The sequence below is a fragment of the Pseudochaenichthys georgianus genome, chromosome 9 (genome assembly GCF_902827115.2).
Source record: "Pseudochaenichthys georgianus chromosome 9, fPseGeo1.2, whole genome shotgun sequence".
In the NCBI taxonomy this organism is placed as follows: Eukaryota; Metazoa; Chordata; class Actinopteri; order Perciformes; family Channichthyidae; genus Pseudochaenichthys; species Pseudochaenichthys georgianus.
Genome location: NC_047511.1, coordinates 4,840,224 through 4,866,656, shown reverse-complemented (window position 1 = coordinate 4,866,656; position 26,433 = coordinate 4,840,224). Strand labels below are relative to the sequence as shown.

General features: G+C 45.0%; 1 protein-coding gene across 1 annotated transcript in view; it reads left to right on the top strand.

Moving 5' to 3' along the window:
* Positions 1 to 25,408, top strand: part of apba1a (amyloid beta (A4) precursor protein-binding, family A, member 1a) — a 107,376-nt gene extending 81,968 nt beyond the window's left edge. Inside the window, exons 7-14 of the mRNA XM_034090180.2 lie at positions 1,444 to 1,476; positions 3,047 to 3,133; positions 4,056 to 4,241; positions 4,355 to 4,534; positions 22,453 to 22,665; positions 23,610 to 23,729; positions 23,813 to 23,953; positions 25,303 to 25,408. Coding sequence (XP_033946071.1) covers positions 1,444 to 1,476; positions 3,047 to 3,133; positions 4,056 to 4,241; positions 4,355 to 4,534; positions 22,453 to 22,665; positions 23,610 to 23,729; positions 23,813 to 23,953; positions 25,303 to 25,374 — 1,032 coding nt within the window. The 3' untranslated portion in view covers positions 25,375 to 25,408. The remainder of the gene's footprint in view (positions 1 to 1,443; positions 1,477 to 3,046; positions 3,134 to 4,055; positions 4,242 to 4,354; positions 4,535 to 22,452; positions 22,666 to 23,609; positions 23,730 to 23,812; positions 23,954 to 25,302) is intronic.
* The last annotated feature ends 1,025 nt before the right edge of the window (positions 25,409 to 26,433 follow it).

Sequence of the window (26,433 nt, the reverse complement as noted above, 5' to 3'; positions counted from 1 at the left end):
ACACACACACACACACACACACACACACACACACACACACACACACACACTGGTCTTTACCTTATGTTTGCCAGGCACAGTCAAGTCTCTTATGTGTAGCGAAAAGTCAAACTGTTGCATTTTAGTTGTTGTAACAGTTAAATAAACGATATTACCTAACTATGACTTGTTTTGTAGTCTGTGCTATAAGTATATAGATTATTCAGTCTGAGGACCACCAGCAGGAACGTGACTTTTTGCTCCAGGATAGTTTCTGAGGAAAGATGTTTCACTCTGTAATACCACAGCTGACTGTATCTCCAACAACTGCAATGGAGTGAGGCATCTTTCCTTGAGCTACATATAGCTACAACAAAAACATGCTCATTTAACTGCAGTGAAATGACTGTTCTTAGATGTTATGAGACTTTGAGAAATCACATCATTGTCTAGAGTTTTATTTGATTAAACTGGTGTCTATTTGGAGAGGAGCCGATGATAAACATGAAGGTTTTACATGAGTGTAGGTGCAGGACATGTTGTGCCTTGTTTATCTGCCTTTACCTGCACATACAGCCGAGTATCATCCGCTTAGCACTGGATATTAGTCCTATGACTATTCTACACTGCTCCCCGGGCGCCGTTCAACATGGCAGCACACTGCTCCTAACACTAGGATGGGCTAAATGCAGAGACACCATTTCCCCACGAGGGATTAATAAAAATCCATTTTAATCTTAATCTTAATTTGGCTGAATGGCATTTAAAGAAAAACAAAGGACCAATCATTATACTCTTTGTGCAGCTTTTCACTCTTAGAGAATGTAAAGCTGAAATGTGTGGTCATGTACTGCTGTCCAAAACCTCTCAGTCTGTTCTGGAGCCAACACAACAGAGACACCTGCTGGTGGAGAAAGGGCTAAGCAAGAGGCCGGGCTCCTACTGTAATGAGTGCATGCAGTATCAGTATGAGCAGAGGAAGAACCCTGACCAAGCAGGCAGTGTGGACTGGAGAGAGGTCCCAGCCACCTCCTGGGCACTGCACAAAGGAAGCCTGGCTCCTCCCACCACGATGGGTTAACATGAGATAACATGTCACTGTGTGAGCTGTGTTATGTGGGTGTTAAATTCAAATCCACCATTTCCATTTAAAATATAAGCTTAATATCTCGTCCAGAAATGTGTTACTGTTTTCTGCCTTTTCAATTTCAGAACATTTGACAACACATAATCTACTTTCTGTATTAAAAGGTTAACACATCTCCTTGAGATTACACAACACCCTCAGTTCTGCCACTGCGGGACTGATTCTGTGATGCTCCAATAACGCACTTCCACAAATCCAAAGCAACACCTGCTGAAAGAATGTGACATATGCCGCCCTGCCTCTGTGTGATCCTCTCAGGCCTCCTGTGCTCGCTCTAACCCTCCACTCTCCTCTCTGCTTTGTTCCATGCCTGGCAGACGGCCCAGAAATTAGCCCAGAACAAGAAGAAGGTGCAGTACCTCTCTTTCCCCTCTGGTTGGCTCTCTGTCTCTGTGTGTCTGTCACTCTCATGGATTGTTGGCCTTGTTCTGGCTCCAGCCTCTGCTTTGTCCCGTCCTTCTCTCTCCAGTCCCTTCCACATGTTGTCTTCCCTTCCAGTTCACGCATGATTTGGAACCCTAGCTCTGCCCTCACAGTGTGCTGGATGCAGGAAACAGCTGTAATCTTTCTCACACTGTGCTAGCTTTGTGGTTGTGCTAAGTGTGCTTTCTATCTCTCCTGCTGATTCTGTAATTGTAATGCTACTATGTATGACCGTAAATAATAACCTATTACCTATGGTTTGCTAACCCGCCTAGAGTCAACATGCCAAGTCATCTCATTAGCTTGTCTCTGAGGCCTGACATGTAAGAAAGCTATGCTGGTGGCCTTAAGCTCAGTGTCCAGCATCCTCATAATGACAATGATAGCATACTGATTTGTTAAAGGTTAATGTCAACCCTGGTCTTGATAAGAGAAGCAGCCCCGAGAGACATTGTGAGTTTGACATGATGATGGTGATGATGATGGTGATGGTAATGATGATGGTGATGCCGATGCTGATGGGTAAACAATCATGGTCAATAGGATTCGTCCACTGGGGACCATGAATGTCTGGCAGATTTCACAGCAATTCATCCCTAATGTGTTAAGATATTCTGGACAGAATATCTCCAGCCATGGTTAAAAGTCTGAATTTGAATCGTGTATTATCATGTTAAAGGACCATGCTCTAATGCACTCGGGGCGCATGAACCTGCCATGTGACTTTGGGTAAAAGGAGTGGTCATGTTGGAATGTTTGTAAAATAGTCACACGGCATGCTGTATTAGTTTTATATGAAATGATCTGTTGTAAATCACAAGTGCCCTTTATTTCAAGCATTTCTTGCTCAACACTAAAACATGTACTTTTACTTATTTTTAACACACTGATAGATTACTGTCTTAATGGTGTACTGTCTTAATAGAGTACTTTGTTATTCAATTATTTTCTCCAGGGTGAAGTCTTTAAATTGATTGATTCTATACTCTCGCTTCTGTTGCCAAAAAAAGTAATAATCTGAAACGTTGACTTTAATTAAATGTTTTATGTCAACAGGTTTCACATAACTGTATTAGGTTAATTGAAATTAATAATATTAAGTTGAAATATAAATAATTAGTTTCAACTTAAAATTGTTGCTTTCAACTATCCTAATACAGTTATGTGAAATGTGTTGACATAATACATTTAAATAAAGCCAACATTTCAGTTTTGTCATTGCATGCTCTGGATGGAATAACACGTTACTGACCTCTAACTTTAGATGTCTGTTCATTCAGGAACATCTGCTCACGAACGTGTCTGTCTATATGTTCTGTGTGTGTGTGTGTGTGTGTGTGTGTGTGTGTGTGTGTGTGTGTGTGTGTGTGTGTGTGTGTGTGTGTGTGTGTGTGTGTGTGTGTGTGTGTGCGTGTGCGTGTGCGTGTGCGTGTGCGTGTGCGTGTGCGCGTGTGCGTGTGTGTGTGCGTGTGCGTGTGTGTGTGTGTGTGTGTGTAGGCCCCTGAGGGAGAGCCTCAGCCCATGACGGAGGTGGATCTCTTTATTTCTACCCAGAGAATCAAAGTGCTCAACGCTGACTCTCAGGTTTTTATAGCCTTCCATCGGCAGGAATATTACTGATGTTTAAATGTTTTCGTATCTGATTTGATCAGATGGTTAATTTATTATTTGATTAATCATTAATGCTTCTTATTCATGTCCAGGTCATATACATTAATACAGTTATTATGTCATTTGTTTAACTGGAAAGGTGTGAGAGAAATGTCATTTGAAATGTCAATAAGATCATTCACTTGGTTAATAATTATAGGCCGTGAAACAGGTATTAAACTGCAATTTATGTCTGCTTAAAAAGTTTTTAAAAAGTCTTAACAATTGAGTCAAGATTGAGTACAATATTGGAGTGGTGCAGGAACGAGTCCTAACAACCTAAAGCTCTACCACTTGTGAATGTGTGAAGCATGTACCTGTCTTAATACGGGGCTGCTAACATGTGGCAGAATGAGACAACTTGACATCTTCATGCTGAACATTAGCCGCGTTAAGTATTGTTATGCACAACCAGAGAACTGTGATGAAGTTCTCTTTTAGCTTAACGTTCAAAATCAAACGTTAAGCTCAAATGTTTTTCAGTGCTTTCTAGATTAGAAAACACTGAACAACAGAAGAAAGACGAGTGAAAGAACTGTAAGATATGAAGCTGTTTTGAAGCATAGAGGAAACAACGTCTATTAGAGATATTTAAAAAAAAAAATCAGAAATCAGTGGTGTTCAAATGTGAAGATTATAATGCTGAACAAAACGTGTACGTATAGTAAACATGAGATCTTTCGAAACCCATTGCTTCTGGCAAGGGAGCTCTTGTGACGCTAGCTTCCGGGTTAGCATACAAAAATACTTAATCACTTAAACACTCTAAACAACGATCAATATGGACCTCTATACGTTTGTATAGCCATGTCCTTGAGTGGTTTCACTGAGACTGTTCTGGCTCTCTGACTTCCAGGAGACCATGATGGACCACCCTTTGAGGACCATCTCCTACATTGCTGACATTGGTAACATCGTGGTTCTGATGGCCCGGCGCAGGATGCCTCGACCCGACTCTCAGGAGAACGTGGAGGCCTCAGATCCAGGGCAAGAGAGCAAGCGGCAGTACAAGATGATATGCCATGTGTTTGAGTCCGAGGATGTGAGTCCAGCAGCAGAGTGCTCTCATGTATTTGCTTGTATACATTGAGTTGACCATAACAGATTGTATACATGATGTAAAACCGTCTCACCCACAATCCTCTTCCCCTCTAGGCCCAGCTGATCGCCCAGTCCATTGGGCAGGCCTTCAGTGTGGCTTACCAGGAATTCTTACGGGCAAATGGTATTAACCCGGAGGACCTGAGCCAGAAGGAGTTCAGCGATCTGCTCAACACTCAGGACATGTACAATGATGACCTCATCCACTTCTCTAAGTCTGAGAACTGCAAAGACGTGAGTAGGGCTGTGTATCAAGCAGACACTTGACCTGCTGCCTCATCAGTCTTACATCACTTCCTTTACCAACGCCACTGGCTCATAGTGCCCAGATCGGTCTATAGCCAGGGGTGCACATCACTTTACTGAGTTACTCAGATGAGTACCAGGAGACAGCGTTTGGTACTCACCCCACACGAAGTGTGGTCCTCCTCAGTGTCTCCTTCACTGTCCTCTATTTACACTTATTGCATACTAGATGATGAAGATGATGAAGACCTCCATATCTATTTTTAAGCCTCCGATTTGCTTTCTCCAAAAGTTGTTGCCAAAACTGTGAAGTCCTTGCATTTCCTGAGGCCAAGTTGAAGGATCAAATACTAAGAAATGATCACATGACTTGAAGTCATTTCTGATTTCAGATGTGGGAAGTTACTAAGTACACTTAGTAACTTAGGTACAATTTTGAGATATTTGTACTTTACTTGACTTTGATGCTACTTTGTACTTCTACCCCACTACAGTTCAGAGGTAAATTGTGTACTTCTACTCCACTACATGTATTTAATACATTTAGTTAATTTACAGATGTGGATGAATGATGTGAAATATAACCAAGTGTTGAATCAGACTTTAGTTCCACCTGGAGTAAATCCACCAGCTACCCTGCAGTCTACAAAGCCATTCAGACTAGCTGCACCTTCACCAGCTACCCTGCAGTCTACAAAGTCATTCAGACTAGCTGCACCTTCACCAGCTACCCTGCAGTCTACAAAGTACTTCAGACTAGCTGCACCTTCACCAGCTTTGAGAACACTTTCATGATCAATCATTATAAAACATATCATATATATTATTCTGAAATGGATCAATCTGCACAATGACTAATTTTACTTTTGGCACTTTAACTATATTTTGATGTTAATACTTTTCTAATTGTGTTACTAACGTAACATTTTGACTTTTACTGTAACAGAGTATTTCTACACAAGATCTGATTTCAAACTCTTCCATAACACCCTGAGTAAGTTGGCAGCTGTGTGTTTTAAGGCCCTGACACACCAGTCCGAAATTGGCCATTTTCGTTAGTCGGACGACGAAGCGTGTTCCGTCGCCCAAACTCAATTTGGTGTGTCCCGCACCGTCGGCCGTGACACGCCTTATTTGCCTTTCATGGCCGATTCACGGCCGTGCTTCGGCCACAGGCAGTCGGACAAAGAAATCACTCTAGAGGTTTCTCAATTCTTAAATGTCCCCTCCTCGACTCCTATCCTCGACACTTAGTGCCGCCCGCAGGAGATGCGAGCGGAGGACTCGGGGAGGGTAACCGAGGAGAGAGGAGGGGAAGCAGCAGGCGGTTAGAGAAATGAGAACTCCTCTCCTCTGAGCGGTCATTTTAAAGAGACGTCCATTAATGATGACAGGAGGCACAGCAGCCCTCTGTCTGATGGACAGATGTGTTCATGACCACTTCTATATTTACTTTGATTCATTCACAGTGCGGTATAATGAGACAATAACAGGCTACAGATGCGGACACACACACACACACACACACACACACACACACACACACACACACACACACACACACACACACACACACACACACACACACATATATTTATATAAATATATACAATTTCAGAATCAAACAAGTATGAGAGCACTCTCATAACGTAACACAATCAGAGACTGGATATATATCCCCCCCCCCCTCTCTGGTCGCTGAAATGGGGAATTGAAATTACGGGCCAAAAGTTGTATTTACAAGTATTAAAAGTAAGCAGAGGACACCAAACCAACTGAGACCCGTCTGTCCGCTGCATCTACGGACTGTAGCCTACAACAGCTCCTAAGCATAATCAGGCTACAGCTGTTGTGTATTTTATTATGTGAAGCACTAAATGGTCTTAGAAAAATATCGACTCTTTGTTTGTAGATATCTACTACACTAAAGCAAATAAAGAGAGTAGGCCTGTTATACTGAGTGATATATATTATACACACTGCTCTGCTTTCTGCACGGACCTCACAGCTGTTCTCACTGTAAACATCGCGACTCGATGAAAGCAGTTTCTAAAATAATATCCACAGGATGTATGCAGAGCTGTCATTGGCTGAGATAAGTCCGGCCGTGTGTCACGCCTCCACCGTCCCCGGAAATGCATCCGCTGAGGAGCAGTGGAGGACCCATCAGTGTCTCCTCGGTTATAGCTCCTCCAGAGAGCCTCCTCGACACTCGGAGGACCTCGGTCCTCGATGTGCATTTAGAGAAATGAGATGTCCTTCAACATGGCGCACTGAAATCCATTTCCGGGTCACTACCGGAGGACCGAGGAGTCGAGGAAGGGAAATTTGAGTATTGAGAAACCTCTACTGATTGGCTGTTCAGCTAGCGAATCAGTGCATGAGAAGCGAAACGGTTGCTTGAGAATGTCTTCCACAAGCAACACTCCAATGGCTGATAGCTCCAGTACCGCACGAAACATGTTTTCGATGGACGAGAGTGAAAATGGAACACACACGCTATTTGTTGTTTGTTTATAGCACATAGTCTGTTCTTCTTCTCTGTCTTCCGGTTGTTGCCTCTTTTGAATGACGAATACACACTACCGCCGCCTGCTGGTAAGGAGAGTTATTGCCACTCACGCATGCGCAGTTCGTACGTGCTCGGCTGAAGTCTTTGTGGTGCATTCCAGTGCGACACATGGCCAAGACGCAGGAGAACACGCCGACACAAAAGTCGGCGTCGGCATCGGCGAGTTCTCTGGTGACTGTTTGGTGTGTCAGGGCCTTTAAGCTTCACAGGTCCGTCGGTTACAGGCCCGGTTCCAGAACAAAATGACTCAGGGTGCATCTGAGATTAGAGAGGGTGCTATTTTTATAAGTGGGGAGTGGACCTAACACCCTCTAGGAGGGTCCTCACCTCCTCTAGGTGGAAGATTTCTTTTTAAATATTGAAGTTAAAAGCATCAATCTGGTGCACTTTGAGAGCAAAATGAAGAGATCTATGTGCTCTTTGCTTGATTCATGCCTTCCCAGTCCCTTATCACGTAGCCTACAAGAGCATGGCGCCAGTTGTTGTAGCCAGTTGTGGTGAAGGCATCTGACGTACTTGAACCAAAATGTCTACATGCATAGCAGAAGATGGCATCTTTTATACATGAATATTCCAGCCAATCTCTGTTTTGAAACCATGAGCTGCAAAATGAGCGCCTTGGGTACTTTTTTATACACTGAACAAAAATATAAACGTAACACTTTTGTTTTTGCTCCCATTTTTCATGAGATGAACTCAAAGATCTAAAACATTTTCTATATACACAAAATAACCATTTCTCTCAAATATTGTTCACAAATCTGAAAAAATCTGTGATAGTGAGCACTTCTCCTTTGCCGAGATAATCCATCCCACCTCACAGGTGTGGCATATCAAGATGCTGATCAGACAGCATGATTATTGCACAGGTGTGCCTTAGGCTGGCCACAATAAAAGGCCACTCTGAAACGTGCTTTATTGGGGGGGTCTGGGGGGGTCCGAAAACCAGTCAGTATCTGGTGTGAGGGGTAGGGTTAGGGTTAGGGTAATGTTGTGAATTGAGTGGCCCATGGTGGTGGTGGGGTTATGGTATGGGCAGGCGTATGTTATGGACGACGAACACAGGCCACTCGATTCACAACATTACCCTAACCCTAACCGGTCGTTGGAGTTGCTGAAGAGGACCCTCATTGTCGGGGACTCCAATCTCTCCCGCATCCCCACCTTTACAGACCCCCACCTTCAGATAGATAGCTTTCCGGGCGCTAAATTCCATCACATAACTTCGATTCTCAGTAAACTTCCCCCATGTCACAACACCTCACAAGTCATAATATCAGTAGGACTCAATAATGGACTCTCAGACACCGCACTCTCATCTTCCCTGAAACAACTGCACGCCATGCGGAAACAGAGCACTCTCTGCTTTCCAAACGCCACCATTTACATCCCCATCATAAACTTTTCCAACAGTCTGACCATCCACCAGCAGACTGCACTCACCACACTCAACACCACCATAGCCTCCAAATACAACTTCATACCGGAAATAAACCCACTACTCTTCCATGTCACTTCACGTGACAACATCCACTGGACCCTGCAGACGGCCGAGATGTTACTCAGGTACTGGAAGCAACATTTAAACTACTGAACGGGGATCATAATTGCATCACAACTCCCCACCGCTCAAATATAACCAACCTCTCTGCCGTTTTCTCCCCCACGGCCGCACAGCTGGAGCTACTGGAAAAAGGTTTATCATTCATTCCAACACCCAAACTCCCCACCCGACCGGAGATCAGGGCGGACCTCCACGCCTTCCACAGGCGGATTAAGATCATGGACCACTTCCTGGGGAGCCAGGGGCGGGAGCCTGTTCTGTTCACCGGACCGTCCACCTGGGAACCACACACGGCAACATCAACACCTGAAATAACACAACTAATTAATACAAATCTACTAGCACTCACACATTGGCGCCCCCTTCCACACGGCACACACAACATTAGTCAGGAACAATTACACATTATTAAAACATTAGGTAACAGCCAACACATAGGCATCAAACCTGCAGATAAGGGGGGCCAAATAGTCATACCAGATAGGGACAATTATATATTGGAAGCACATAGGCAGTTAAATGACAACACATACTACAGATCACTGACGCACCCACTTCAATTGGAAACACAAACACTAGTTAGGGACATCACAGCAACACTTTACACTAACAAAATCATAAACAAAACACAAAAACAATATCTGGATGGTCCGGAGGAGCCCAGGCCCCGCCTCTTCTACCTGCCCCCAAGATCCACGAGCCTGTGGAGGCGTGGACGGTCCCCTCTGTGGTTCCGGTCGGCCGCCCCATCATCAGCGACTGCGGTTCAGAATCATACAACATCACAGAATACATCGATCATTTTATCAATCCCCTATCAAAACTCCACCCCAGTTATCTCAGAGACACGTATGATTTTGTCAACAAAATAAAAAACCTCACAGTCCCCAGCCACACTCTCATTTTCTCCATAGACATAGTATCCCTTTATACCAACATTGAAACCCCACTTGGCCTCACCGCAATTCAGCACTCCTTTAATAAAAACCCAGACCCATCCAGACCCATCCAGACCCGACAGCCAAATCATTCAGTTGCTCCACCCCACACTCACCCGCAATGATTTTATGTTTAACAATAACCACTACCTCCAGCTGTGCGGTTGTGCGATGGGCCGGAAATATGCGCCAGCCTACGCAGATATTTACCTGGCCCATTGGGAGGAAACGGTCTTTACTAAACTCCCCCTCAAACCCCTTCTGTACTTCCGGTACCTGGATGACATCTTTGGCCTCTGGCACCACACAGAACAGACTTCCTCACCTTCTCAGACATCCTCAACACACATCACCCTAAAATAAAACTCAAACACCAGTTACATACACACACTGTGGAGTTCCTCGGCACTGGGGTGTTTTTCCGCAGCTCCAGCGACCACAGCAAGACACTTGTCACCAGGTTTTTTTTTAAGGACACAGATCGCCACGCACTCCTCCACAAAACCAGCTATCACCCTGGGCACACGTACAGAGGCCTGATTAAGTCCCAGCTGGTCCGCTTCCACAGGATATGCACCCTCGCGGAGGATGTGGAGGAGGCTACCAGAATCCTCTTTAGTGCGCTGAGACCCAGGGGCTATTCGAGGCGCTTCCTTAGAAGCATTAAGGCGGAGGTCAGCCGCACCTTCATAGAGAAATACAGAGACATCTCCGCCCGGCCGTCCGGCCCTGCCCTGGTCCCCCTCATCACAACCTACTCAGGGAGCCTGACCAGCCTTTGAGGCAAACTAAAGGCCAATGTTGAGGGGGCCAGGGGCGGCTGTGACGCGCTGCGACCGTGCCGGCTGATCTCTACCTACCGACGTAATAAAAATCTCCAGGACCTCCTGGTCCACACAAAATTAAATAAAGGCATCAAAACTAGGGAGGCGCCTCGGGTCTCTGAGGTTGGTTTCGTTCGCCTCCCCCACGTTTTCAATCCCTTCTCTCGAGAGGGGAGCAATGTACGGCAGGCCTTGACACCTAACACAAAAAACGCTATTTATGCAATTAGGTGCAAGGCCTGCCAGAGACTCTATGTGGGGGAAACGCGCAACGAGATCAGCCTCAGAATTAAACAACACCAATATCGAATTAGAGACGGGGACGGCACGAGCGTTTTATACAACCATTTTAAACTCCATGGCCTCCAGAGTGTGCAGTCAATGGGCCTGGAGAGCAGCAGCGGCTGGAGCACGGGCCAGAGGCGAGCGGCGGAACGGAGGTGGATCCATCGCCTGGGCACCATTGACCCGGGCGGACTAAATGAAAAATATAATTGATGGGTCCGCCTCCCACCACTTAACATGTTTTAACCTGTGTGATCTCCTCTCCTCTTTTAATCCGCCCTCCACGTATTTTAGCACTTATATTTATTTATTTATTAATTATTTATAGATCCTCCTCATCTGGACTTTTTTTATTGGTGTGCTACATTTTTATCGCATGTTTTCAGCACTATCTTATTTATCTTAATGGTGTTCATATTTATGTTTTTATTACTTCTTACATGTTTTATAATTTTAAATGTATTTATGTGTATGTTTTTATCTGAAAATGATCAAAGCCACATGAGGAGGGACGCTTTTATTTGTTTATTTATATTTATTTTAAATTATTTGATTATCTGGAGGCCGGGAAACCGCCCGCAGGGAGGAACTCTTCACCTACCTGCCACCCTTTTAAATAGAAAACGGCTACCCTTTGGAGTCTTTTAAACTTACCCGACCTCGATTTTAATGGTTTCTGTTTTTCAGTGACATCCAGTTCATTATATACGATTTTACTAACCCGGTGTGCCTTCCTTTATTTTATTATTATTAGTTAATTTTAACACTCCCTTTACTTTTTAAATTCATATTACTGGGGAGAATGTTTTAATTATTTATATTTGTATCATTGCACTTGTGTTTTAACTGCACTTACACTACCATGCACGGCTTTTACTAATAGAACTGGATTCACTTTTAAATTGGCCATTTTAGATCCCCCTCTCATTTAAGGTCTTTTACAGATTCCATTGGGACAAGCTCCACACACGCACACACACGTAGATACATCGATACACGCACGCACGCACGCACGCACACACACACACACACACACACACACACACACACACCACCCTCCAGATCCTGGGACGGGGAGATCTGCTTTTTGGGCATACTCTGCCGCCGTTCCGTGGTCCGGCTCCGCTCTGCACTTTTTAACCATTCATCTGAAACTGTCTTGTCCTCACGGAGCTTTTATGATGCTTTTAAAAGGGTTTTTATAAGGTTTATGTTTACGGAGGTTTTTAATGTTTTTTAAACACCTATCTACCGAGAGCCAGTGCACCACGCAGGGCACGCAGCCCTGCGCTCTTCCCCAACCTAACCCTGTACCTTTTTTGTAATCTGATTACATAATTACATTACATTGCATTTAGCTGACGCTTTTATCCAAAGCGACTTACAATAAGTACATTCGACCAGGAAGACACAACCTTGAAGAAAACAGAATCATATAAGTACATCAGGTTTCATAGAGCCAAGTATTTAAGTGCTACTCAACTGGCTATAGATAAGCCAGTCCTTTGTTAGTATATAAGTGCTCTGTTAGCAGTTCTTTGTTAGTCATTCTATCGCTCGAAGTGGAGTCGAAAGAGATGAGTTTTCAGTCTGCGCCGGAAGGTGTGTGAGCTATCTGCTGTCCTGATGTCAATGGGGAGCTCATTCCACCATCTTGGAGCCAGGATAGCAAACCCACGTGTTTTTGCTGATGGGAACTTGGATCCCCCTCGCAGCGAGGGTGCAGCGAGCCGTTTGGCTGATGCAGAGCGGAGTGCACGTGCTGGGGTGTACAGTTTAACCATGTCCTGGATGTAGGAAGGGCCAGATCCATTCGCAGCATGGTACGCAAGTACCAGTGTCTTGAAGTGGATTCTAGCAGTTACCGGAAGCCAGTGGAAGGGAGCGGAGGAGCGGCGTGGTGTGGGAACATTTAGGAAGGTTGAAGACCAGACGAGCCGCTGCATTCTGGATGAGCTGCAGAGGTCGGATGGCACATGCAGGTAGACCAGCCAGGAGGGAGTTGCAGTAGTCTAGGCGTGAGATGACGAGAGCCTGGACCAGAAGCTGGGTCGCTTTCTGGGTCAGCTGGGGACGCATCCTCCTGATGTTGTAAAGCGTGTATCTGCAGCAGCGGGTTGTAGCAGCGATGTTTGCAGTGAAGGACAGGTTGTTATCCAGGATCACACCCAGATTCCTTGCAGTCTGAGTCGGGGAAACAACAGAGGTGCCGATGTTGATTGTCAGGTCAAGAGTGGGACAATCTTTTCCCGGAAGGAAAAGCAGTTCAGTTTTGTCAAGGTTGAGCTTGAGATGATGAGCAGACATCCACTGAGAGATGTCAGCTAAACAAGCAGAGATGCGTGCGACGACCTGGGTCTCTGAGCGGGGAAAGGACAGAATTAATTGGGTGTCGTCAGCGTAGCAGTGGTATGAAAAACCATGCGGGCTAATGAATGATCCGAGCGAGTTTGTGTACAGGGAGAAGAGGAGGGGACCAAGAACAGAGCCCTGAGGGACCCCTGTAGTTAATTGACAAGGGTCGGACTCGGACCGTCTCCAAGTAACCCTGTAGGTGCGGTCTTTGAGGTATGAGGTGATGAGGGAAAGTGCAGAGCCTGAAACTCCAAGTTCTTGGAGAGTGCGAAGGAGGATCTGATGATTCACCGTGTCGAATGCAGCAGACAGGTCCAGAAGGATGATGACAGAGGAGAGGGATGCTGCTTTGGCAGTGTGCAGTTCCTCAGAGACAGCAAGGAGGGCAGTTTCTGTGGAGTGACCTGCCTTGAAACCAGACTGGTGCGGATCCAGAAGGTTGTTCTGATGGAGATAACAGGAGAGTTGTCTAAAGACAGCGCGTTCAAGTGTTTTAGACAGGAACGGGAGGAGAGAGACAGGCCTGTAGTTTATAACCTCAGACTGGTTGAGAGAGGGTTTCTTTAGGAGAGGGTTTACTCTTGCCTCCTTGAGACTGTTTGGAAAGTGACCAGAAGTTAGAGAAGTGTTGATGAAATGGGTGAGAAACGGTCAGGAGCGATAGTCTGAAGGAGGTTTGAAGGGATAGGGTCCAGAGGACAGGTGGTAGGGCGGGCAGAGGTAATGAGGGTAAGAACCTCACTTGGAGAGAGAGGGGAAAAGGAGGTCAGTGTGTGGGTGGAAGGAGGGTCTGGTGACCCAGCGGTGAGTAAAGGTGAGTCAGAAAAAGAAGAGCGAATATCATCAACCTTTTTTTCAAAGTGGTTAACAAAGTCGCTTGACAGAAGTGAGGAGGGGGGAGGGGCTTTGGGAGGGTCCAAGAGGGTGGAGAAGATGGAAAATAGTTTTTTAGGATTGGAATAGGAAGATTGGATCTTTTTTTTTTTTTTTTCTCACTTACATTTTTATTGACATTTTTATAAACATACAAAACCACATATAGTTCAGTATACACTTGAATTAGAGACCCATTGAAGAAGAAAAAAGAAAATACAAATAATAATAAAAACAAGCAAACAGTGACATGGAAGCTTTCTATCCTATTTTAATGCAACATCATGGTCTGGTTCCAACTCTCAATTTGTGGTGTCATTCATTTTTCTTTTATATTCAACCCATTTTTCCCATTTGGACTCAAATTTCCCTTCCTGGATCCTCAATATGTGTGTGAATCTCTCCATATCAAATATTTCCTGTACTACTCCCAGCCATTGCTCCTTTGTAGGTGGATCTGCTCTGTACCATGCTCTGGTAATTGTTTTCTTGCTGGCAGCCAGCAGCACCTTAATCAGGTATCTGTCCCCACCCTGTGTGTTTTCCTGCACCAGATTCCCCAAGTATAACATCAGGCCGGTCTTAGGAACCTCATAACCTAAGATCCCCTTCAATACTCCCCACACTTCCTCCCAGTATCCCTTCATCTTTTGGCATTTAAAAAAAATGTGTGTGTGGTCTGCCCCCACCTCGCCGCATTGCCTCCAACATGCATTCTGTTCCGGGGCATACCTCCCTTTTATCTTTGGGGTTATGAAGTATCTGATTATGTTTTTCCACCCAAATTCCCTCCATACCCTTGACCCAGTAGTTGAATGCTGCACTCTACATACATTATACCATTCTTCCTCTGTCATATCAATCCCGAGTTCTTTCTCCCACTTTTCTTTTATATATAGAGTTGAATTCCCCCTACTCTCCAACAGAGCTTGATATAGAGCTGGAACCACCCTGCCTTTCTTCCCTTCATATGCTTCAATCATGACCTTAATTACCCCATTTTGTTTAGTGTTTTTATCCATTTTTATTTCTTTTATATAATAGTCTCTCACCTGTAAGTATCTAAAATGGTCACCCCTTTCCAGATCGAACTTATCTCTTAGATTTTGAAAACTCTGCATTTCCCCTTTTTCCACCATCCTACATATTGCTGTAATGCCCCCTTGGGCCCTTCGCTTAAAACCTGCATCTTCTTTTCCCGGCTGGAATTCATTATCATTTGTTATCCATCTCAAAATCTTTGTCTGTTTTCCTATTTTGTATCTCTTTATTACCGTGTTCCAAGTGTTTAAAGTGAATTTTGTGATTGGGTCTAATACGTTTTCCTGTGTCCTGAATAATTCTTTATACCCGAGTAGTTTTTGAATCTGGTTGTTTTCCCCATTTGTTTCGATGTCCTTCCATTTAGCTACGTATTCCATATTACACCAGCATGCCACTGTTCTGATTTGTGCTGCATAATAATAATCCTGGAAACTCGGCACTGCCAATCCTCCTCTCCCTTTGGGTAGCTGCAGTGTCGCAAGCCTAATCCTGGGCCTTTCCCCCCCCCAAATAAACCTTGAAATCCATTTATCCCATTCCATAAATTGACTTTGTGGAATAGATATAGGTAGTGATTGGTAAAGGTACAGGAGCCTAGGCAGTATATTCATTTTAACTATTTCAATCCTTGAACTAAGGTCTAAGGTCTAAGGTCCACCTACATAAATCCCTCTTGATATTCTGATTGATCTGCGTATAATTTGCATTGTATAATTTGTCTAATCCTTTTGTGATGTTAACCCCTAAATATTTAATTGTATCCATCCATCCATCCATCCATCTTCTCCCGCTTATCCGTGGTCGGGTCGCGGGGGTAGCAGTTCCAGCAGAGAGCCCCAAACTTTCTTTTCCCTGGCTCTGACTGGGGGGTCCCAAGGCGCTCCCAGGCCAGCGAAGAGATATAATCCCTCCACCTGGTCCTAGGTCTACCCCTTGGTCTCTTCCCAGCTGGACGTGCCTGGAACACCTCCCTAGGGAGGCGCCCAGGTGGCATCCTAACTAGGTGCCCGAACCACCTCAACTGGCTCCTTTCGACGCGAAGGAGGAGCGGCTCAACTCCGAGTCCCTCCCTGATGACCGAACTTCTCACCTTATCCCTAAGGGAGACACCAGCCACCCGGCGGAGGAAACCCATCTCGGCCGCTTGTATCCGCGATCTCGTTCTTTCGGTCATGACCCATCCTTCATGACCATAGGTGAGGGTAGGAACGGAAATGGCCCGGTAGACAGAGAGCTTTGCCTTCTGGCTCAGCTCCCTTTTCGTCACAACGGTGCGGTAAAGCGACTGCAATACCGCTCCCGCTGCTCCGATTCTCCGGCCCATCTCACGCTCCATTGTTCCCTCACTCGAGAACAAGACCCCGAGATACTTGAACTCCTTCACTTGGGGTAAGGACTCATTCCCTACTTGGAGTGGACAGTCCATCGGTTTCCTGCTGAGAACCATGGCCTCAGATTTGGAGGTGCTGATCCTCATCCCAGCCGCTTCACACTCGGTTGCGAACCGATCCAGTGAGTGCTGAAGGTCGCAGACCGATGAAGCCATTAGAACCACATCATCTGCAAAAAGCAGTGGTGCAATCCTTAGTCCACCGAACTGCAGACCCCCCCCCCCACGACTACGCCTCGAAATCCGATCCATGTATATTACAAACAGGATTGGTGACAAAGCGCAGCCCTGGCGGAGGCCAGAGATTTGGGAGTACAGAGATTGGATGTATCCATGTCCCATCTAATTCTGTATTTGTCTTTGATCTCTGGTGTTGGTGTGTAGTTTAGTGCTAAAATCTGTGTCTTTGTCACGTTTAGTTTGTACCCTGAGTATTGTCCATATTCCTCCAGTAAATCTATCAGTATCGGGAAGCCCACGTCTGGTTGCCCCATATATGCTATCAAGTCGTCCGCAAATAGTCCCAATTTGTGTTCTAAACCTCCTGCCTCAACCCCCTTTACATTCTGGTTCTGCCTAATTGCTTGGGCCAATGGTTCGATGAAGATATCAAAAAGTGTCGGGGAGATACAGCAGCCCTGTCTTGTCGACCTCTCTAATTTAATCCGATCCGTCAGACTACCGTTCACTTTCACTCTAGCTGTTGGTTCATGATACAATGATTTTATACATTTGATTGACTTTTCATTCAATCCAAACTTTTCTAAGACATTATACAAATAGACCCAGTTCACACTATCAAAAGCTTTTTCTGCATCTATACTCCTCCTCCACTATATGAATTGTTTTCCTTATATTATCTTGTGTCTGTCTCCCTCTAATAAAACCAGTCTGGTCCTCATCTATAATGTCGGGCATGAATGTCTCAAATCTTTTCGAAATTATGGACGTATACATCTTGTAGTCTACATTAAGTATGGATATTGGTCTAAAGCTACTACATAATTCTTTATCCTTGCCTTCCTTGGGAATTGTAGTAATGATAGCCTCTTTCCATGACGGGGGAGTGTTGTTCTCTTTCATAGTATATTTAAATGATGCCAACAGTAAGGGGCTTAATTCCGATTTGAATATCTTATAAACTTCGCATGGCAGCCCGTCGCTGCCTGGTGACTTGCTATTTTTCATTCTACTAATTGCATCCCCCATCTCTTTTTCTGTAATATCTGAGTTCAATAGCCTATTCTGTTCTTCTCCTATCGATGGTAGGTCCAGCCCCTCTAAAAATGTCTTCATACTCTCTTCCTCTGCTGCAGTTGGTTGTGCATATAGTGTCCTATAATAATCCTCAAATGCTCTCTCTATGTCCTCCGGCTCTCTTAGTAACTCATTGGTTTTAGGATTCCTAATCTTATGTATAGTGTTTAATGTTTGTTGTGCCCTTATCTTTCTAGCCAATAATCTATTTGCTTTGGGCCCCCCTTCATAATATGCCTGCTTTACAAACCTAGCTTTCTTCTCCACCTCTATTAATAATATATTTTCTATCTTCCCTCTAATGTCCTTAACCTTCCTAAGTGTCTCTGGGTCATTTGTATTTGTATGTTGCCTCTCTAATTATTTTAGTTGCCCAGTTACATTTTGATAGAGTTCCAGTCTGGTTCTCTTAAGGTGTGCCGTTTGTGCTATTAGTTTCCCCCTTAATACTGCCTTTACTGCATCCCACAGAATAGTTGGGTCTACTTCCCCATTATCATTGTCCTCCTTATATCTGATTATCTCTCCCTTTATTTCTTCCACTAACCCCTTATTGTTTAATAGACCCACATTCAATCTCCAGACGGTGTTCTTCCTCCTACCATTTAGATTCAATGTTAGATATATTGCACTATGGTCAGATAGGTCTGTAACACCTATTCTACAGTCTTCTACCATATATTTATCTCCCTTTGACATAACAAAGTAATCTATCCTAGAATAGACTGAGTGTGGGTGTGAGTCGTGTGTGTAGTCTCTATCTAGTGTGTGTAGTCTCTATCTAGTGTGTGTAGTCTCTATCTAGTGTGTGTATATCTCTCCATATATCTGTGATTCCTAGTTCCTTCAGTTGTATGTTCATGTATCTGACAATATGCGTCCTAGCCTTCCTTGTACTTGTTGTATCTAAATCATAGTTTAGTACTACATTGAAGTCCCCCCCGCAAATCAGGATTCCTTCCATTTCCACAGCTACGATATCAAACAATTCCTTAAAAAAAGTCTTATCGCTGTCTGGTGGGGCGTAAACATTAATTAGTGTAACCATTTGTCCTTCCATTTTCCCCTTGATCACCACACACCTCCCCTCTCCGTCATATATTTCTTTGTTTATTTCAAATGTTACTGAGTTCCCAATTAGTGTAGCCACCCCTCTCCTACCTTGTTTAAATGAACTATAAAATGTGTTGTTATATCCATACCTTTTCAGTTGTTCATGTTCTTGTACTGATAGGTGAGTTTCTTGCAATAAGATAACCTGCATCTCCTCCTTTCTAAATGTGGTTAATACTGTCCCCCTTTTAATCGGATTGATCAAACCATTGACATTTAACGACACCATTTTGATTGCCCTACGTTGCATTATATTTCCCTTCAAAGCATCTTTTCGTTCCCTCCATGTCACAAAACACAATATATATAGTAGCAGCAACCACTAAGCTAAACAAATACAAATTAAACATCAGAACTTGATCTTCCAAGGTTTTCGGGGGTTTCAAAAATATCCCCCTTTCCCCCGCTGGTGGGTGGAAGGTAAGGCCTCTCCTAGTGAGAGGGCCCCCCCTAGTGGCGGAGATCTCTCCTGTGGCTGATCTCCCAAACTCACTATAATTGTCCAGCGTGTGGTTTAAACTCCGGAGCTCCCGGCCGGAACTTTGTGAACATTTTTCATATAGATTTAAACCCCTGGTGATTCTTTGTTTCTAGTGAATTAGCACTTCTTTAAATTAGTCCGAATCAAATCGTAAAATTTTATAGATAAATAATTCCCCAGCCTGCAGTGCATACATGTCCATACAGGTTCCTTTTATAAAAGAAAATAACAATCTTTCTTACTCACCCACTGCAGTGTTTCAAAGGTATTTTCGGGGCACAAAATAAAAGGCTATAGCATTTATAAGTAATTTGGTTAAATCTGTTTGTGTCTGTGCTCTGTCTTTTTCTGATCGCGTGGCCCGTCACCTCTCATCCTTCTGTCTTTTCAACGCCGTATCTTGTTCCCTCATAGACTACTCATCAACACCCTCGATACGGTGCCGGTCTTCCCTCACTCCCATCTCGTTGTTGTCTCCCCGCTCTCGTCTCCGAAGTCTGGTCCACTTGCGCGCTGCCTCCAGTCTCTGCAGCAGCGTAGGTCTCTCTACTCCCGGGTCCGGCACCTGCCAGCCTCTCTGCCGCATCGCCCTCGCCGCGTCCTGAGCACTCTTATACACTATCGTTCCTTCGTTCCAGTAAACCCTCAGTGTGTCCATTGGAGATTGAAAACGAATCCCCTTATCTTTGAGAATTCTCTTGAGCCCCGCATATTTCCGGCGTTTAACCGCCACCTCAGAAGAATAATCGTGGTCGAATGTCACTCTCCGTCCCTTCACTTCCATCGCCGTTCGCCAGGCCGTCTTAATGACGTTCTCCTTGACCTCGAACCTCAAGAAGTTGACAATAATGGCTCTTGGGGGTTTGTCTGGTTGTGGTTTTGGAGCAGGTGCCCTGTGCGCCGTTTGAATCTCCAACTTAATATCCTCCGACATTCCCAGCTCCTTGTGAATTAACCTGTCGACGTACTCGGAGACCGAGTCTCCCTCTATTCCCTCCTTCAACCCCCAGATTCGTATATTATTTCTTCTCGACCTCCCTTCTATGTCGGACAGCTTATCTTGGAGCTTGGTTTGTTGTTCAAGAGAGGCCATAATAATGTCCTGGACGTCGGTACTCCACTCCTCGACCCCAGCCGTACGCTCTTCTAGGATCTCCATATCCTTCTTTTGGGCCCGCATCTCCGCCTCAGCGGTCTCAACGTTTCTATTTGTTTCCTCTCTGAAGCTATCAAGCCCTTGCTTCATATCTTCTCCGTGTTTGTCCATATATTCTCTCAGTTGTCCCATTTCTTCACTTACTCCTCTTAGATTTTCTTCCATCCTGCCAATTTGATCCAGTTTAGCATCCATGTTGTGCTGGGCTTTCTCGAGTTTATGCCGGAGGGCATCTAAGCTAGTCTGCAGCGCCGACACCCAGCTAGGTTGCTCGTCGTTGCTAGCTTTAGCGTTAGCCGTTAGCGGCTGACTGTGTTCCGTCTGGACCTGCATCTCTCCCAGCTTTCGGCTTTCTTCTTTTTCTCCGTTCCTTTCTTATTTACTAATTTGCTCATGACCTATTCTTCCAACTTCGAATCACATTTATCAGGGTTTTCTTCCTTTTTGAACTTATTTGGCCGGGAGCTCCTCTTCTTAGCTGCTTATCGCCTCATGTGTAAACCAGAAGTCCGGAAGATTGGATCTTATCTTGAAAGAAAGTGCTTTTTGCCTGAGAGATCGAAGCAGAGAAAGAGGAGAGGAGAGCCTGATAGGTTAGGAGGTCGTCGCGGTGTTTGGAATTCCACCGTTTCCGCTCTGCTGCCCTAAGGACGGTTCTATTAGCACACAGTGCGTCATTTAGCCAGGGAGCAGGAGGGGACTGACGAGCCTGCCGAGATGTGAGAGGACAGAGAGAGTCCAGAGAGGATGAGAGAGGAGAGAGGAGAGTTTCCGCAGCAGAGTTTGGAGGCAGGAGTTGGAACGAGTCAGAGGAAGGGAGGGCTGAGAGCACTGATGAGGCAAAGGTAGAGGGGGAGAGGGAACGGAGGTTACGGCGGACAGGTGCAGGATGAGAAGAGATTAGTTTGTTATGTTTGGAAAGGGGTAGAGAGAATGAAATGAAGAAGTGATCGGAGGTGTGGAGCGGGTTTACAGAGAGGTTAGCAGTAGCGCAGTTCCTTGAGAATATGAGATCAAGGACATTGCCAGCTTTATGAGTCGGTGGGGACGGAGACAGTGAGAAAGCAAAGGCGGTTAACAGAGATGTTAGTTCGTCTATCTTCCCCGTCTGGAGGTTGAAGTCTCCGAGAAGTACAGCGGGAGGGCCAGTTTCAGGGATGTGTGAGAGGAGATGATCTAATTCCTCCAAGAAGTCCCCCAAGGCGCCTGGTGGACGGTAGAGAACAACAATGGTCAGTTGTATAGGATGGGTTACTGTGACGGCATGGAAGTCAAAGGTGGAAGGAGTGAAGTTAGGTAGCTTGAAGAGGGAAAAGCTCCATTTGGGAGAGAGCAGGAGACCAGTGCCACCTCCTCTGCCAGTGGGTCTGGGTGTATGGGAGAAGGAATATGCTGTGGAGAGAGCTGCTGGGGTGGATGTGTTGAATGGAGTAATCCAGGTCTCAGTGAGAGCAAGGAAATCCAGGGTCTGCAGGGAGGCGGAGCCAGAGATGAAGTCGGCCTTAGGAACAGCTGACTGCCAGTTCCACAGGCCGCCTGAAACTAGATGTTGGATCTCAGTGGAGCTCGTGGGATAGACAAGAGCAGGCCGGTTATAGCGATTAGGAGATACACGGGGCCAGTGATAATTGCGAGAAGACACATGAACAGGAATGGAGAAAATACACATGATTATAGCCTGAGGGGCTAGAAAACTAAAGAAAAGAAAAATAAGACACCAGCGATACTTAGCTCAATCAGAGTAGGATTTGCCTCCTCTTTGCCACCCTCGTGACTCCCGCAGGACTCCAATGTCTTTGTCGGTCTTACTCCCGCAGGACTCCAATGTCTTTGTCGGTCTTACTCCCGCAGGACTCCAATGTCTTTGTCGGTCTTCGGCTGTCTGACACTGAAGCTGATAATGTAATTTATTACTCCCTAATCCTGAATAAAGTAACCTCTTACACTAAACTATTTGATATTGCTACATTATGACGTGGGCAAATGTTTTGCGGTGAATAGTCATCATTTATTTCACTCTAACTTCAAATGGTTTTGCGGTTTTGTTTCCTCAGGTGTTCGTAGAGAAATCAAAGGGGGAGATTCTGGGTGTGGTCATTGTGGAGAGTGGGTGGGGCTCCATCCTGCCCACCGTCATCATCGCCAACATGATGCATGCTGGGCCAGCTGAGAGGTCTGGCAAACTGAACATAGGAGACCAGATCATGTCCCTCAATGGGACCAGTCTGGTGGGACTGCCACTGTCCACCTGCCAGAGCATCATCAAGGTACTTATGGCCCTTCTACACCTGCCCATTTGGGCCAATGCGGTCATTTGTTGTTGATCTGGGTGTTCACACGTCACAGAACCCAGGAAGCAAACAATGGAACAAGAGAAATGTCCAACAAGGCGTTCTGGGGCAGCACAGACAGGTCTTCTCTGTGTTAGAGTTGTACTCCCTACAGGGTGTACTTTGAGGGTTTGTGACTCTGCAGACTACATGCAGAAAAACCTTCATAACACACAAGGGGACGGGTGATAACCAGAACAGCATGACATGGGGCCTTTAATTAATACACTACTTATTACCGAAGCTCATTAGGTTTAGTTGGATGCAGTTTTGGCTTTATTTAATCAAAAAAATACATTAAACGACATGCCATCGCATATATATATATATATATATATATATATATACTGTATATATATACTGTATATATAAATAGAGAAACATTTTTAGGAAATGGGGGCACTGCAAAGCTATCATCGACCAATTTCCTTTGACATATGAATAGACAACTTTGACTCATAATATCCCGCTGCCAAACACAATGCAATTGTTTACTGCGTCAAGTGCTGAGAGTGATTGTTAAATAAATAATAATTGAATACTAATGCTGATGAAAGCCAGATTCAAACTTTTCAAGTGTTATCAAAGACCTCAAGTTGTTGCCTGGCAACGACTTTTCCAGATATTTAGTAATTAAGGAGAAATGAACATTTTGAGAAAGAGAAAAAACACGTTCAGACTTTTTTGTCCCAAGCAGTGAAATCTTTGTATTCTGCTGTGAGGTTTGGCCCTTTAACGTGAGGGTCTGTGGACATATATGTGGTTCCGTCCTGTGAACTGCAGCTGCTGTCTCTCTGTTCTGCTGCTGGGATCTGATCTGTGTGTGCAGTGATGTGAACCCTGCGATGTTTCGCTGATCCCATGTGCATTTCTTTATGTAGGGTCTGAAGAACCAGTGTGGGATCAAGCTGAACATCGTCAGATGTCCCCCAGTGACCACTGTGCTCATCAGACGGCCAGACCTGCGCTACCAGCTGGGGTTCAGCGTCCAGAACGGCATTGTGGGTGATCCTGAACTGTGTCTGTATTCTGTTAGATCACTTTTTTATTTGTGATCAAAATTAACTCATCTGTCGATAAACAGATCTGTAGCCTTATGCGTGGGGGCATCGCTGAGAGGGGCGGGGTCAGAGTGGGACACCGCATCATCGAGATCAACAGCCAGAGCGTGGTGGCCACGCCCCATGAGAAGATCGTCCACATCCTGTCCAACGCTGTGGGAGAGGTGAGACGTCCCTCTGCATTCTGACATCACCAACACTGAGCTCTAGATTCAAGAACATAGTTACACACAGAGGTGGACGATGTACTCAGTTGTTGTACTTATATGTCAAAGTAGCAATACTACAGTATAGGAATACCGAAATACTCTGTTACAAGTAAGTAACCTGCATTCAAAATGTTACTCAAGTAATAGTACAAAACCATTAGCATTAAACATGACTTACCAAGGTAGAAATACTCTCTGCAGAGGTCAGAAAGATATATCATGTTTTTGGATTATATTTACTGATGAATTCTTGTGTTGCAGCTGGTGAGCGGGAGCTAGGTAAATGACTGTATACTGCAGGGTAGCTTAAAGCTTATGTATGTGTTGATTATGTTTCATATCATTAATCCAAATCTGCAAAGGAACTAAAGTCATTAAAAAATATGGAGTTGTGTAAAAAGTACTGTATGGTATTTTCTTCTTAATTGTAGTCGCCTGGAAGTATCAAATATGAGAAAATAGAAATAATCAAGTAGAGTAAAAGTGTCAAAATAGTAATTAAGTTCATGACTTGAGTAACCAAAGCGCTTCTGCCACCTAACACTTGAAAGAACTAAGGGTTAAAAATATCACATGACTTGGGCTTGGCCATATGAGAGCTATTAGCAGGGAGTGACCGAGCTGGGTTGCTGAGCAGAAGCATCAGATGTCTCCGGACGGGCTGCATCTCGCTGTGTGCTGGGCTATAACCAGCAGCTACATGACACCCAGAGGAGAATGCCAGTGCACCCAGTGCTGCAGCACAACACTTATTGCAAGCTTCAAACCACCAGCCTGACCTCCCCGTGTAGAGTTCATACGTTGTATTTAAAGGGGCCATATTCTTCTCACTGTAGTGTCTCTACTGTGACATGTCTCCATGTTCAGAAAGCTCTTTATTTTCCTCATACTGCCTGTGCTGCAGCACCTCTTTTCACCCTCTGTCTGAAACCAGAGCCCAGTCTGATCTGATTGGTTAGCTGGTCAGCTCTGTTGTGATTAGTCAACTGCATGTCCCGCCCTTTAGCCTATCACGTACAATGTGTTGGAGCGCTAGCCAATAGAAGTGTTTCCTAGTGAGTCCGATGGAGGAGTTGGAGGGAACACAGACCATTGCACAACGACCTATAACACACTACAGGAATAAGGCCTCTTAAATAGTGCTTAGTATGACACAATGAGTTTCACCGTGACTGTGTGTTTTCTTAAACGTGGGGATGTCTGGGATGGCAACGACCGCTACCCTTCGGCACTTGACATTCAAAGGCGTTTACCTTCAATAAGTGCATCAGTGAAATGCTTTGCTCTGTTTGTGCCTGTCTCAGATCCACATGAAGACGATGCCTGCTGCCATGTACCGCCTGCTGACCGCCCAGGAGCAGCCTGTTTACATCTAAGAAGACCGAGCCCTGACCTCACACACCCCCCCCCCCCCCCTTCCGGCGCTCACCCTGCACCCTTCTGGTCCCAGCTGGTGGACTGTAGTGAGTTGTGAGTGGGATTGTTCTGTTGCTCTGCCTCATCTGTAAGTGACAACATGGAACCCCGGAGTATCTGTCGTCACGAAAGGATTGGTTTTCTTACTTTGGCTAAATGTACAAAGGGTGATAGATGTTTACACCTGTTGCTATTGCTGCGCCTCGTAGTGCCCCGCAATCCTCAACACAGTTCACACTTTCAAACTTGGGAGCAGTTCCTCCGTGCATCTCTGATGTTCAGTTGAGGCAACTTTTAACTATATGGTCATTGTTTAATCAGAAAGATTAGAACTTCTCACACACTACACACCTTATATTTAATGAGCAATCTGCACGTCTAACCCTGACTGTCCTTTCTGCCATGCTGCTATTTCATTGGCAGACCACTGCCTGTGTCTTTATATACGTACTTCCTCCACCAAATGATGTGTTTTTATCTTCAGTTTTCATGTTTAGCTACATGTCACGGGACCACGCTGGAGCCTGCTACTGTAGCTCAGTGTGAACCATGCCGACAGACGAGCACACACTTCCCCTTGGCACATTCCATATGTCCGCTGCTTTGGAAGAGTTGACGCTGCACATTTCCAACAGACACGGTCAGTGTTGGCTGATCATTTGTATCCTCTGTACAGAGCACAAGCTGTAGCTCCGTCAGGTTGGTGTTGTCATGGGACAACACCAACTAAAGTAATGCTGTCCACACATGGCGGCGTAACATCACACCGGCACCACATGTCCCTGTGTCAAGGTGTTGGCACAAGACAGGGATGGAATGATTCGAAATAACCATATACTGTATGAAGTTCTATCGCTTCACTCCCCTAAAACCTTCAAAAGAAAGACTCTATTCTACAGAGCGTGTTGGCCGACTCAAGTTAGAAAAAAAACAATGGGATTTTGGATTAAAATGTGCGCTGGTAAACACATGTTCATGATACTTTCACCTTCTGTTCAGCAGGGTCACCTCCAAATCTG